This window comes from Hetaerina americana, unplaced genomic scaffold, assembly GCF_022747635.1.
Source record: "Hetaerina americana unplaced genomic scaffold, ioHetAmer1.1.p SCAF_12, whole genome shotgun sequence".
Lineage (NCBI taxonomy): Eukaryota > Metazoa > Arthropoda > Insecta > Odonata > Calopterygidae > Hetaerina > Hetaerina americana.
The window spans coordinates 2,390,160-2,404,903 of record NW_027286292.1 but is presented as its reverse complement, the minus strand read 5'-3'; the positions used below and the strand labels follow the sequence as shown (position 1 = coordinate 2,404,903).

At 38.7% G+C, this 14,744-nt stretch overlaps 2 protein-coding genes across 2 annotated transcripts in view; both read right to left on the bottom strand.

The window, feature by feature from the left end:
* Positions 1–6,142, bottom strand: part of LOC139685848 (metalloprotease TIKI1-like) — a 34,939-nt gene extending 28,797 nt beyond the window's left edge. The window contains exons 1-3 of the mRNA XM_071582961.1: positions 5,903–6,142; positions 5,759–5,827; positions 5,112–5,672 (exon numbers count right to left, since the gene is read on the bottom strand). Coding sequence (XP_071439062.1) covers positions 5,112–5,672; positions 5,759–5,827; positions 5,903–5,947 — 675 coding nt within the window. The 5' untranslated portion in view covers positions 5,948–6,142. The remainder of the gene's footprint in view (positions 1–5,111; positions 5,673–5,758; positions 5,828–5,902) is intronic.
* Positions 6,143–9,078: 2,936 nt separating this feature from the next.
* Positions 9,079–14,744, bottom strand: part of Duba (Deubiquitinating enzyme A) — a 39,204-nt gene continuing 33,538 nt past the window's right edge. The window contains exons 9-10 of the mRNA XM_071582904.1: positions 14,657–14,686; positions 9,079–11,591 (exon numbers count right to left, since the gene is read on the bottom strand). Coding sequence (XP_071439005.1) covers positions 11,419–11,591; positions 14,657–14,686 — 203 coding nt within the window. The 3' untranslated portion in view covers positions 9,079–11,418. The remainder of the gene's footprint in view (positions 11,592–14,656; positions 14,687–14,744) is intronic.

Sequence of the window (14,744 nt, the reverse complement as noted above, 5' to 3'; positions counted from 1 at the left end):
ATAAACTTGAAGAACTGATTCATTTGTGAATACTACGTACTGCATGGGTCGAACTCTTCCTGGAAGTTGGCGACTGCGTTACATGTTAACCCGCCCTTTTACTTGGGACTCCTTATTTGTGCTCTTGTTGTAGTCAGTGAAGGGGTTACTAAAAGTATAACAGTTTTAATGTGTGTAACGGATGTTGTATGAAGGTGTCTTGACTTCAACTTTCTCTTTCGGTGGATCAGGTGTTTGTGGAAGTATTGGAGTAGATGTGGTACGGCTGGTGACCTCACACCTCCTGCCTGCGATGACCTGTGGGGTACGTGTAGATGTGGATGTTAAAACACTCCCTAACCGTCAATCGTTGGGCTCCCCCCTTGCGCCCTTCGTCCTCCATGTGGGGGTTACGCGTCACCTGGTCAGCTATTATCATCAGTGGCTAAGGTTTTTACCTTCTTGCTTTCCGGTTCTGCATGACTTGTCTCATCGCGACGGTCTCTCATGCGGGTGGATGATGTTCATTTTGGTGCCCTCCTATTCCGTGCACCTAAAAACTTCTGCAGTACAAGTGGGATGAATATTTGTATATAACTAAGTTTTTACTTATATTTACATGTGTGCAAAACCATGCACGTTCTTTTCAGGGGTTTAAGTGGATGTTTTTCCCTTTTCCTAACCCTATTAACCCCCTCCCTCTCCGATATTCCTTACCGTTTCCACCTTTTTTTAGATTCCCTGTGACACCTTAGGCATGTTGCCTATGTGTAACACATTTTATAATGATGATAATATTCGAATATAAGTAAGAGAGAAAAAAGGAAGGTTACAATTCGGCGATTTTAGACTGAACCGTAAGGAAATAGGTTGCTCTTGAAAGGTCTAGGGTTCGTTCAGACCTAAAAACCGAGTCTACACGTATTAATCTCTGATGAAGGCAGCGCTATGGCCTGGTAGTCGGATATCGAGGGGTAGGTTTTGCGCTCGAGTCTTAAGTAATGCCTTGACCACTAGAACTTGGTGGGAAACCGAATGATGTCAAGGGAACTAGTCCCCCCTCTCCCTGACTGTCATATGCCTTTGGTCCGCAGTGAGATACAGCATCACCTATTGAAATCGACATCCGGGTCGATTACTGCCTCCAAATACATCAGTGGCGTACTTGGAAAACATAAAAGTTTTATTCTACAGTGGGCATGATTTAAAAAAATTGCTGGATTAAGGAGTACTGATTAGTGGTTTGCACGTCATCGATTCGTTTGTCCAGCCGTCTGTGTGCTTTTGGAAGCACTTTCTCCAACCTCGCTCTCGTGATCACCTTCATAAGACACACTTCCACGCACAAAATCATAGAGTAACTATATTAGAAAATTAACAACGATACAAAAAAACGAACGTGTTCAACAGTGTCCACTCCGTTTCGTCAATTACGTATACCCCAGGGCTGCACTCCAATATGAGCAAAAAGTAGGAGCCCTTTCGGTCTACCCAGTATATGGTGGCGAGTCACCGCAACCGCTTCAGTTGTTTTAGAATAGAAAATTGCTTGCAGAGCGCTATCTAGGCATGGAGTTCTAGTAGTACAATTCTTCACGCTAAGCACCAGCCAATTTATAAAAATGACCTATATCGAGAAATCTCGGATATTTTATTTGACTCCAGGCTTATTTTTCAATAATTCTAGCCTCTTCACGAATTTCTTTTCAAGAAACTGAGACATTTAAATTGAGCGGCTCCATATGTCTTCTTCGCTTTAAAAGCTTTCATGGCCACCCAGGGATTTGAGACCACAGCTGCGACGTGTCATTTCCGCTGAGGTCCTCAGTGACCACCATCCCTCCCGGTCGGTCGGGGGTTACCCTGAAGATTTACTCATTGAAGGCGGCCCTCGCAAATGTCACCTTTTTTGAAAACCTTGCACCGAAAAACTACTGGCAATGCGAGGCAGTACTAACAGCAGATTCGCAGGTGCATTTCTGAACAACTCCCTGGTATCAGTGAGCCCAGGTTTGCCGCAGTCGTGATTTGGCAGCAGAGTGTAGATTCTGAATTCGATGAAAAGTTAGATTGTTCATAGGCGATTAGAACGGGAATCTCTAACGTCCCGTCGCGAGTTTATAAACATAGATGCACTAACCCAAGACAATTTCCTCCATTTGGGGCAGGAGCACCGTGTCCATTTGCGAGGTTAGGTCGACCATTTCCTGCGATCGGTTTCTTTGGTGTCCCGTGATTTTACGGTTCACTCCTTCAATGTTATGAAAACAAAACTACCATCACTGTCTAAGGTTCCCTTCGCCAAATGACAGCAACTTAAACCCTCAAGTTTGCAAAGACGTGGAACTACCGTTTTTAAGTAGTTATCACTATAAATATAACTGAGTTATCTGGATAAAATTTATTCTGCATATTAATTGACTTTTAAACGCATAGTTTTGTAAATTACAGCTAATAACGTTGATTTCTTTCGTTTCAGGAAGCCGTAGTCATTGAAGCAACTCGCATCATGGAGAAGATAGAGGCTCGCAGTGTAATTAATTTCCTTCATTTGAAAGGTTACAATTCCCGGAAAATCCACGATGTAATGATAGCTCGTCACATGACACAGTTGTGAGTTGGAAAAGGAATTTTCAAACTTGCGTATGCCCCTCACAAACATTCCAAGAAGTGGAAGCCCATCACTTACGGACAATGCTGTCACGGTGAAGTTAGCTGAGGACTTCATCCTATTAGACCGAAGAACACCCATCCAAATGATCATGAATGAGACTGAGTAAGAGCAGTGCGTGGAAAATTATTCACGAAGAACTGCACATGGCAAAGGTGTCAGCACGCTGGGTTCCACGACTACCGGCTACTTTTCAGAAGCTAACACAGCACGATCAGCAATCTCGACCACCAATCAATGCTACGTGGATATGAAATGTTGCCACATCCGTCTTATTCTCTCAATCTCGCCCAAGAGACTTTATTATTCCTAGAATTCAAAAAACCATTGCGAGATCGGAGATTTAACTACTCAAACGTCGTCATTCAAGAGTGGAACATTGGTTATCGAAGCAATCTGCCGAGTTCTACAATAGCGGACGTCGAAAGGTCAAGAAACGCTGGGACAAATTCTATAATTATAGATGGTGACTGTGCAGATAAGTTTTAAGAATAACAATTAAATAATAAGTTTTTATCTCGAATATATTTAGCACTAATTGAAGGTTTAAGATACCCCATCGTAAGTTTCCTTACAGAAACTAGGACACTCAGAGCAGACTCGAGATTTTGGGCGGGTCAAACCCAGAAAATTAAAATCAGATACAAGAGGGCGGTGCCGGGCCGAGGTGTGAAGGCTCAGATTCGTTTTGCGTGTCTTTGTATACGTCTTAAGATGTGGCGCTCCAAACCTATCCAGTGAGAACTCTGGCTCCCTGAGTCGGGGCGACAGATGGGGAATAGGGGAGTCCGACCCGCACGGTGCAGCATATCAACGTACACTATACTTTTTATTTTCAATCAGTATTCCTCATTAACCCATGGCTAATGCAGCTCGATAGCTACCTGTACCAATCAACGAGGGAGAATACAAAGTTTCCCACTGAGAGGATTCCTTATTTTGACCTCTAGCATCCGGTAGATCCTGTCTCGATTACCGACGATGACATTTCTGCTTACATTGGGCGGAGTTTACCTACGCATTGAATGATTTTCATTTGATCATTCTCGACAAGTGCTGGTACGAATTCAGGATAACACTTCAAGGTGATTCCATTATAACGAATGTCTCCTTGCTTTTCTCATTCGATGGTAAATATTACCAACCTATATGTGTTATAGCTGCGGGCGAAAGTAAAGTTCACGGTATCGGCCGCAGTACTGAGATGTGGAAGGCAACGGGAAACCACCACATTAATCTCCCTAGAATATGCAGCTTTCCCTGGCATTCAGATACCGTAGAAGGGAAAGATATGTGCCGCAGTAAACCAATCCTAGGATTTAAATACTATAAAAAATATGTATTATATGGTAATAATCCCCCCCAAGTCATAAAACTGACACCTCTCTCGCCAACATTTTAAAATTCATGATGCTGGGCCTGACCCACAAATACCTAGGATATGATAAAAGATTACGCGCATATAGTAGTGGAAAAACTATTCCAACGTGAATCCGGCCATGTTAGACCGCACTAGTCCAGCCTACCCTTTTTTTGTTTGTGTCTCAAAGGACTATGGTGTCCCCATCGGCCCGATAGAAGTCTTTTTTTGAGGCGAGATGGGGACTTCATAGTCTCTTCTTCCACCAAACCTCATATAATACAATAAACACAATCACAATTATCTAGGCCCTAGGTTGAGGAAAAGCCAACTCGGCGGGACTCGAACCCGCGACCTCTGGATTATTGGTAGGCGAGGGCTTTAACCCGCCGCCACCGGGTGGGGCATCATTGGTCCGCACCGGCCTTTTCCTCTCCCAGGTGACGGTAATCTGCATACAAACCGCGGCCACGCTGAACCGGTGTCATTCATCGCTGCATCATTCCTCTCAAGCAGTCCAAATGCCTTTTCAAACGGTGCAAAAGTTTATTTGGAAGAATTTACGAGTTTTTTTAGGTGAATACAGGGGAATTTACGGGAGTACAGCCTATACGGTCTAGCGCGGATGATTTTATCTAGAACGCTTGTTCCTAAAATGATCGAAATAAGGTATTTCCACCTAGGTACCATAAAAATTGTTTTCATAGGAATTTGCCTCTGAGTTTCATTCATCTCGAAACCCATTTTCTTGGTCCATTTGGGGACTACGTGACGCCTACCCCAGTGCAGGAACCATGATTAAATTGACCTCCCCAACAAATGTTATCACAATGACTGGACGACATTATTGCGAAGAAAAACAGAAAAATATTACATTTGGAATAACTCGATTCTAATACTGTCCCTGAGAAAACGCGAAGAACAAATTGGAAAGTAAATTTATCTAATTCAATAGGAGCTATATTTCGTTTACACAACGAACGTCACGTACTTTGACTTTGTACGATTTTTCGCTAATTCTATGCGAGCGTAGTTGTCGCGCGGCTCAAGTCTCTCATGCACAAGTAAATATCTCCAAATTTTTAAGTTAGAAACACTTACCTGCGAAAAACTAAGACCGTTGAGAGGAGAACACTGCTCGTTCGCATCTTCGACAGCCCCGACTGCCTTCTTTAACTGCGAAGCCTTCTGGGCAAGATACAGATCTAGGACGGGGACACCACGCCATTTGATATCGCCTTCCGTCAACGAGCTGACCATCAGCATCACCCACACCGGCCTTTTCCTCTCCCAGTTCCCAGTGATAGTGGCGTAGAGGTAATCTGCATACAACCCGCGGTCACGCTGATCCGATGTCATCCATCGCGGCATCATTCTTCGCACGTACTCCAAATGACTTTTCAAACGGTGCAAAAGTTTATCCGGAAGAATGTCCGAGAGTTTTCTACCTCGGGGGATGAGTTGACACCGACGCAATGCCGACAGAGTTTTTCCGTCCGTAAGGTCCAACTCGAAGTACACCTTTTCGGATTCTTGGAAGGCCTGTTTAGTGTTTTCGGGGATGAAGTCCCAAACCCTCGTGTAGGGCACATGAATCGTGCCAAAGAAGTAAGAAGGGGGCTGACGCCTCACGCCCCACAGAAAAGAAAGAGGCGACTCCGTCTTGAGGAAAAGTAAAAATAGCGTCATAAGGGTATGAACATCTAAATGTAATACATACACGCAAAAAATTTATATGCTACGCCTACCTCCATTCCATCGCAATAATCGGGGGATGTGTATTTCCTTGCATCAAGAGATGCCCAACAGAGAAATAGCTGTGACGGATAATGATAATTTCCATTAAAACAATGTTTTTTCTTAAGGACTAGTAAAATTGCAATGCAGCTTACTATGTATGCGTAAGAAGCAAAAGTTTCCTGGCGTCCGACTGCCATGGCAGCAGGATATTTTAGTCACCACAGCCGCAGAATGCATGGAAGACGTAGGGTGCGTCAAGTTTACTCCGTTCTCCTCTAAGCGCGGCAGCGTACTTCAAACAAGACCCAATGTCACTTCAGGTCATCTTCTCTTACTTACGCCCACGCTCAGTCTCAACCTTCACTGAACTCCGTTAAATGTCTTCAAGAATACATGGGATAGCGTACGATCTCGATTCACTTGCCTGTTTCCGTGGCCGCCAGATGGAAGTGTAGTACTAATCCATAATGACCTCTAGCGCCATCGCCTCGAGGTAACGCGTCTTCTATGATGGAATGAATTTGCTGATTGGGGTCGTTTTTCAGATTAGTGAAATACGCCAGCAATGGTTACGCTATATTCAAGAAGTAAAAGGGCTGAAAAGCCTGCTGAAATTGGGGCTGAATACATAGATATTAAACCTATATACTCATTTGTGTGCTTTTTATTAAATGGCGAAAGTTTCCTGCTAACTACATGATAAATTCAAATTTTGATGATTACGTATCAGTCTCGTCAGAATAGCAGCAAAGGTTCCCTTGCAACTTGAACGATATGGTATTTCCGGATATTCACAAAAGCTTTATTCACGCGACTTCACAGAATATTTCTTCCTTTAATTGCATTCCTCAAATTCAGAACTTAGAAATTACATTGTTAAATTCAGCAGACTTCACATTTTGGTGACGGAGAACCGCAACATTTCAATATTAAAATTTCTAAGCAGTTAAAATATTCCAATGCAATCCGGTCATAGTTTCGACCTGGATTTTTCTACAGGTCGTTGCAATGGTAGAAATTTGTCTGGTGTATAGTTCATTGAAATTATTTAGGTCAATATTGACATTCATAAATAATGCTATACATGTCACATTCACACAGCTTTTATAAAACTGATTTTTTCTTTTTAAAAATCTATTTCATAAGCAACACAGAATAAACCATAAAAATGGTTTAAGTCTACCATTAACCTCTTCATATCCTCAATTATTGCACAGCTTCATTTATCCAGTCATCATTTCATTATTACTGAGCAAAATGATTTCTGTTCAGAATCATTTAAACAAGTTTCCCTCAACTGCTTCCCCATTCTCTATGGTGCAATGAATCTACAATTCCAAGTTCCTGAAGGAACAGCCTAAATTAACAGTAAAATCAATGTGACAATGACTTACTCCTGATTTCCCTGTACACATGAAGTCATTCCAGCACCTAAACGAATTTCCTTTCGTCCATTAATCGTACACAAACTGATTCTGGGAACCCAATGAGGTCTCCGGTAATTTTGAGTGGTGCTGAAAACCCATGAAGCAACTGTGATCATGTGCTTTCCAACACAATAGAAAATTGTCAACAGCATCAAAACATACCCACCCAAAGTTGTAACTAACATACCAACACACACCCCAATAAAATTCATATTCAATGTACTCATTCAAGTGTCCTTTATTTAATTACTTAAGCAATATTTCTTTTTCACTCTTTAAAAAATTCTTTTCATATTTTATCATGTACACCACCTTCACTGGCATAAAAGTGTGCCCTAAGATATTAAAAAATATTTTGGCTCTTTTCTAATACAATTGTTAGCTTAAACTTGATTATCTTAAGGCCCAGTTTGAATTACAAGTCACTTTAGAGTTTAAGTAGTATTTCCAGAACCCTTACTCATCAAATCACTTCAAAAATGTATTTGCTGTCTCAATATTACAGCTTTTAATAATCCCAATGGAATAGTTATTAAATTACTACCTGTCATGAGGGCACTAGCCCAGTCAAGTCTCAAGTCAATACTGATACACAAGGTCATACTTTATCACCAATCACAGTAATAATATTGCACAATAGAAGCTTTGAAAATAACTTGGCTAAGATAACAAAGTTAGCTAAACAGTGGACTTAATACATTACAAACTTACATAGTTCAAGGCAAATGCAGATGATTTAATTACACTGACATCATAACACACCTTTTGGGTCACTGCTTAATTGAATAAACCAGTAAAAAGTGACATAAAGGTACGTAATGAAGCCTGCTTTTTATGGCAGAATTGACACAACACTAAAAGGTATGATGAATGTATTATATCCAGTGATTTCATATATACACCTAAAAACCATCATTTTAACTTACCTACTTTGCTCAAATGCCGTTTGTCAAACACATCCATGGGATACCTAGTTATTTTTTTCTCCACAAGGCAAAAAAACTGTTCGTCCCATTAACAATAGAATTATTACTTTTTCCTTGCCATTTTTGGGCTAACAAAAATCTCTTTCTTTTAAACATGCTGCCCCAAGATGCTTAGTATCATCAGCTATTACGGGAGGTGACAGAGAGCTGAGGTAATTCGCACACCTTTAGGGAAAGGAGAGTGATTTGGTAAAGGTATAAATTCAGGAAATGGTGAAAAGCTAGAGAGAAACCCAGTGTTGGCATTAGCCTATTCTTAACAAAAGGCACCAACAGGTCCACAATTTAACATCCCACTCAACAGATGGAGCATTCACTTGAAGAGCTCTCCATAAATCACCCCAAATAGGGATCGGGATACCACCGAACTTGGTATATACACCACCTCAACACACCACTAGACGCACACCTTGTCCTTATGAATGACGAGTTGAATAAAAAATTTTTAAAATGGAGGTCAAATGTAATCAAAAGCTGAAACTCTTCCAGCCTTTTCAAATTTTAATTCTTCCAAAATAACAACATTTATCTTGAATTTGACATGTAGATTTAATAATGTATAACATATTAAAAACACAAAAAATAACAGAATAAGCATTTACAGTTTACTCATTCATTTGCCTCCAATACTGAAATAGTCTCAGTAAGCTCATCCATTTCCTGTGGAATTAAGCTTCAACTTTTTTGACCAGTGTCAACACGCTTTTTCAGAGGTTGTTATGTCAGTTCGCTAGCCCACAAGATTTGAAAGTCTTTTTGTGCAATTGTGCTGTTTACCCTGAAACATGATTTCACACATTTTCATTGCTAGCTCTGATAAAATGTCCGACAAATATTATTTTACAAATATTTACCGGAGCCAAACTGAAGGTTATTACTTTATGGATGAACTATGCCAATCACTGTACACAAATATTGACAGCATTATTTTATTTCTTATATAATAATTTATTTTCCGTAGAAAGACACAGGAAATTTTGTTCAGATCAAGCTGGCTCATCAGGTCATTTGAGAAGTAATAGGGGCAGTCAGCCCTGTATGGGCAACCACATCTGGTATAAGGAACTTGTAATTAATCTCTGCAGACATGGTTTAATGCAGCACATGCAGCAATAAATTTCAATGAATCTCACTGAACAGGAGTATGTATTTGAAACAAGCAAAGAATGCAAGTAGTGGAAAATCAGGTGAACCCAATGAAAATTTTCCATTTAGTCTTCTCCTCCTTGATCGTTACAGAGGGTACTCTTTTTAATATAAACCACTTCTGGCTTCTATATAAATACTCAACAGAGAAAACTTTTAATAGTATGACAAATATCACATAGACATCAGTGATCAAGCACCCGACTTTTACTGACACTGGCTATTGGATTACACAGCTTCCATTACTTGCAAGCCAAGCACGTTCAAATCTTTGTTTCACTAAGCACCTGAATTAAGAGATCACAAAAAATCACTTGGAAATAAGTAATAATTCACATATTATTCTTTCACCAATGCTAAGATAACTGCTCTTAACCCAAAATGAAATCTCAATTTTTAAAATGACAAGATACATCCAACACCTCTTTGTTGAAGATTAATAATGTCTGACTCTGCTGCTGGCTCTTGAGGCTATCATATGATGTAATTGAATCAGGCAAGAAAACAACACAAAAAATACAATCTCACCACTTGAGGATTTCATTGCTGCTCAGAACCACTTAATATAATAACATTATGAACCACTAACAAAGGCACATAACTAGTAGCATATAACTATGTTTATACTACATTTAATCATTACTGAAAAGAAAAAATTCTGAGGTATCTCTATTTAACAAGTAATGCAAAGCAGAAAATAGCAGGAAGGGTTACCGTTTACTGTTTCAGAGTAACCTCTCATTAACCAACATCAAGTTCCAGAGACATTTATCGCCAAGAGGGATTTCAGTGCAGAGGCCTTTAGGACTGATCAGGATGGTGAGGCAGAGGAATTTGTATTAATAATTCCTGCATAAGTGAGAGAAGATTGTATTTCTGAAACTCACAACAGCTGGAATGTAGGTTGCCATTAGATGGGAAACACTACACGGGATTAATGCACAAATTGTTACAGTAGAGGAAAGGAGGAAGTCATCACTCTTTAACGGAATGGTACACGTTTTCTGCATAGTAATGGAGCTCAGAAAACTCACTTCTGACACATGCCCTGATGTAACTTTTCGTGAAATCCGTCACCACTTATGGTCCAAGGATAGCTAGCAGAAATTGTACCTGAAATTATGTCCATAGTCAAATTCACTCTCCAGGGCCTTCTATACACATGTAGACTGAACAAATAGGCTTGGCCATTGCTATTGAGTTAATGGTGAACTATATCTCAGGAACATGACTAACGTACCTAGTAAAGGGAATACAGTTAGAAAAATCAAAGTGACACTAAATTTTCAGTTCAAAATTATTTCCTGAAATGACTGACCTGCAACAACAATGCCATACACTAAATCCTGGATGACTACCTAACTTGACCCATTCCTGTAAGGCAGAGGTTTTTCCTCTTTTAAGGCGTTTGCTTTTTACTTATATCAATTATGCTCATGCAAGTTACCACAGCATTATTGCATTAACCTCAAATTAATCCAATTAATGCAAATTCCATCATGATGACTAATAAAAAAAGGGATGGCTGCATACCCAGACTCCCCACCACTTTCTCACTTTCGTCACTATTGTTTGCACTCTATTACATTTCAGTTTGTGGCCATTAATATAAAAATGTGCTTCAAGTTTCCAATGGTCATCATATAAAATCTGGCTTTTCTCCCGATTCTGGTCATTTAATAGTATAGACTTTTTACATGGAAAAAATTCATTGGATTTACTTATGTTGGGAATGATCTTCGGAGGAATGAATTAAGATGTGAGTTGATTTTAATACAGAAATTCATAGCAATGTTCAAAACATTTCTTTTGCCTCTTACTCCGTTTCTTTCAGAGATTAAAAATACAATTGCACTAACTGTGCTAAACCAAATGTAAAATTTAAAGTCCTAAAATCAATTCAGCACCACAGGACAACAAATAAAATACAATTTAGGGTTTTTCTATTTCTTTAGGTCCATAAATTTCTTACAGTAAATTTTAGTAGTTTCTCTCCTCAAATCATGGTCAGGTGTCAAAGGAACGTTTTACAACTAATATAATTTATATATATTACTCTGATTTAATATACATTTATATACACAATGTATTTACAGCTTTAGGTTAATGTTAGCTGCATTCATATAGGTCAGGATTGTGATCAGGTGAAACTGAAGGTTCCTCATCATCTGCAACACTAGATTCCTTGGGGGCTGATTTCTTTAAAGAATCCAAGTATTCCTCTTGTGATGTAGCAAGGACTTCAGCCAAAACCTTTGCGTCGTCTTCCCACTCCGTTAATCCTGAAATGTTTGATACACCACACTGACAAACAGAGAATATTGCTTCTCACAGGAAAGATAATACACAAAGAGTTTTTGATGACTTATAAAATATGAATGCATATATCACTTCAATAACTTATTTGTTGATGCAATGTTAAACAGAACATCCAAATATTCATGGAAGGGAGGTAAATGAAAAAGACTTGGTATTTCTTCTCTAAAAATATATAGTTTTTGTAGCAATACAATTGTGTATTACCTTAAATTGAGAAAGACATAATTAGAGATATATTTGCCTTGCATGAAGCATTCATGCAAGGCAATCCATTCAAGTTTTTGCAATCATCCATAAGCCTAAATTAAATAAACTTTTAATCTTCATGAAATTTTGTTAAACTTCAACTACAAGATTTTAATTTAAATTAGCAGCAAACATTTCAATTTTATCACACAGGTTGTACCATATGAAATACAATTAGTACATTATAACACATCAGTGCGTTAAAAGGCACTGAAAGTCCTTAAATACGCACACTGTCTCTGCAGTTTTTATGGGAGGAAATGGTACTAATCTGGGTGGAAATAGTACTAAATATAATCGGGAAGAAGAGAAGATATAAAAACTGGGAATTGCAATTTTTGGATAGATGAATATTTTTGAGTTAAAACATCTGAATCAACTGATTAATCCATAAATGAATATGAAAGTAGCAAAATAGCAATGCCCATTCTAATTTCACTGAGGAAAATTGAACAGCGGCTCGACAAAGGGAGTTAATCATCAGATAAATAAATAAGGCTAGTGAAAGAGTTAAATTCATTTGTGTATGACATCATCATTATGGTAGCAATTCAAAATAACAAACCAATGAAGCACCAACACATTAAGTTTTCTGTTCAACTTCTCTTTGTAATAAGCTAATTTTTAATTTCTGAATGGTAATTGTTTCCAAAGCACTATTCAAGATTGCTTTTGTTTCGCTACTTTGATTGCAGCTGACCAAGGGCATTAGTAAGTGAGGTAGTCCACAAGCACATTAACACCAAAGACATACTTCAGACCATGCGGCAGAAAATTTGGCTGATTTTCATTAACTTATTTTTACATTATAAATATTTTGCAAAATTTTATGTTTAATGTAAATAAAGAGAAAATTTATACTCTTAACATACAAATTTTCCTCGTCAAATCAAAATAAAGCACAAGATTGCACAGTACGCGACTCAGGCTAAAATGTTGGACAGACGATATGAGCTCTATTAGCATGCCAAATGCATTTTTCACCCTCGAAATATATTAATTACAATCAAAACCTAACAGCGCAACTCTTCACAAATGTGCAAAATATTTTTTATTTAAAAATTAAGGACACGTGGCCGGACAATATCCTTGGCAACACAGCCTACTTTCAAATCTTTTCCCATTAATTCATTTTTACATGCTTCTCTTGGCACTACCACAGGAATTAAAAGCAAGAGACAAAGCAATGCAGATTCCATTCTTAGCTTTTTATCAATCATAACACACTCAGTGCATCTTTTATTTTGCAAATCTTTGAACAGCAATGTTATTATCAATGGGCATAAAAAGTAAGCCTTATCATTTAATTAGGCATATGAGGATGAATTGAAGCAGCTAGAAAAATGTGCTTTACACCATACATTTATTCTAAATAAACCCTGGCTTAAACACATGCAAAAGACCCTGTCAATACAGTCATTTTAGAAGCAATATCATGTGCTACAGCAGCTGATGTGTTTGTCACTTTCATGTCATCGGTGAGTGGAGAGATCACCACAAAAATAGCCCTTTGAATGTTTACCAAATAATAATAATTATTATATTATGGGTCGCCATAGTCAAGGGGGTAGAGCTTTGGACTACAGACTGGCGGGTCCCAGGTTTGATTCCCGGGCAAGGCACTCTGGGCACCTACAGCTCCACCCAAGCTGTGTGATTTTTCGGGTACCAGATATTGCTGAGAAACCATTACTGGCACAGGGAAATGAACTGGCCCCCCTACCCTTATGTGTGAATTTCACACGCCATCGGGCCTAGTACTGGGTGAACTCTACCATCACCTACCAAACCGACATTTGGGTTGATTACTGTGTTTATGGTTTATTATTATTATTATATGCACTTTCTACAGGTACTGATAGGAAATAAAAGGAATAATATTGCACAGAGTCTGGACTTATCAATGGCTTCAGTTGCATCACTTGCTATGGCTAATTTAGCTGGTCATTGATCATTAACAAAAGGCATCCTCTTAAAATAGGCCAAATTTAAAATTACTCATGAAGAACAAGAGGTATCACCTTAAACTTAGCTAGCCAGTTAGACCTGAACCATCTATAAATTTTTTCTTTAACTTGTCTAACATTTCTGTAAAAAATTGAATTACAGAGAACATATTAAAATGGGAGAGACTTTTTCTCCATAATTGTCTTCGTAAAACCACTAATAATACTGAAAAATCAAAAATGCAATGATACAAATCAGTATTTCTCCACATCATATAATGTAATATATGGTTAACATGTAAATTATGCATTTGTGGAGTAACAACAACTGAACGATTTTTGCTTTGGTATGATGAGGCAAATTTACGTCAGCCTTTCCTCACAATCTTAAGGTCGCTCTGATTGCACCTGCCTAAGGAGGGCACGGCAACACTTCACTTTCATATTACATGGGAGAGAAATAGAAACTGGATGAAACTTAACCATGATGGTACATGAACTGTGAGCAAGGGGCAGAGATGACCAAATTGATCCCAGCATGTGACACAGAAATGTGGCTGCAACATCATGCCATAATCTGTTACGTGAAGCTGATGAGAAATTCACCCATCGCTGTTTCTAAGTGCACATAGTTTCTGGCATTTATAGGGAAAGGTGCCTTCAGTGAGCCATTGCATTTCAGACCGAGATGTTGAGGTTATCTGACTCAATAAAACACTAATTTTCTATGCAATTGCTCAACAAAAATGATTCAAGGATTTGGGTCTGGATGTAATGTATTACAACACCCTGAAGTTATGTTTCCCTATATTAGTACTGATACTGCATTTACTCACGTATTTTCACATCTGATAATTTTCCTCCACCTAGATTTTAAGAGAATATTTTAAATTAGTATGCATTTAAAGATGTCTCAAACATTGA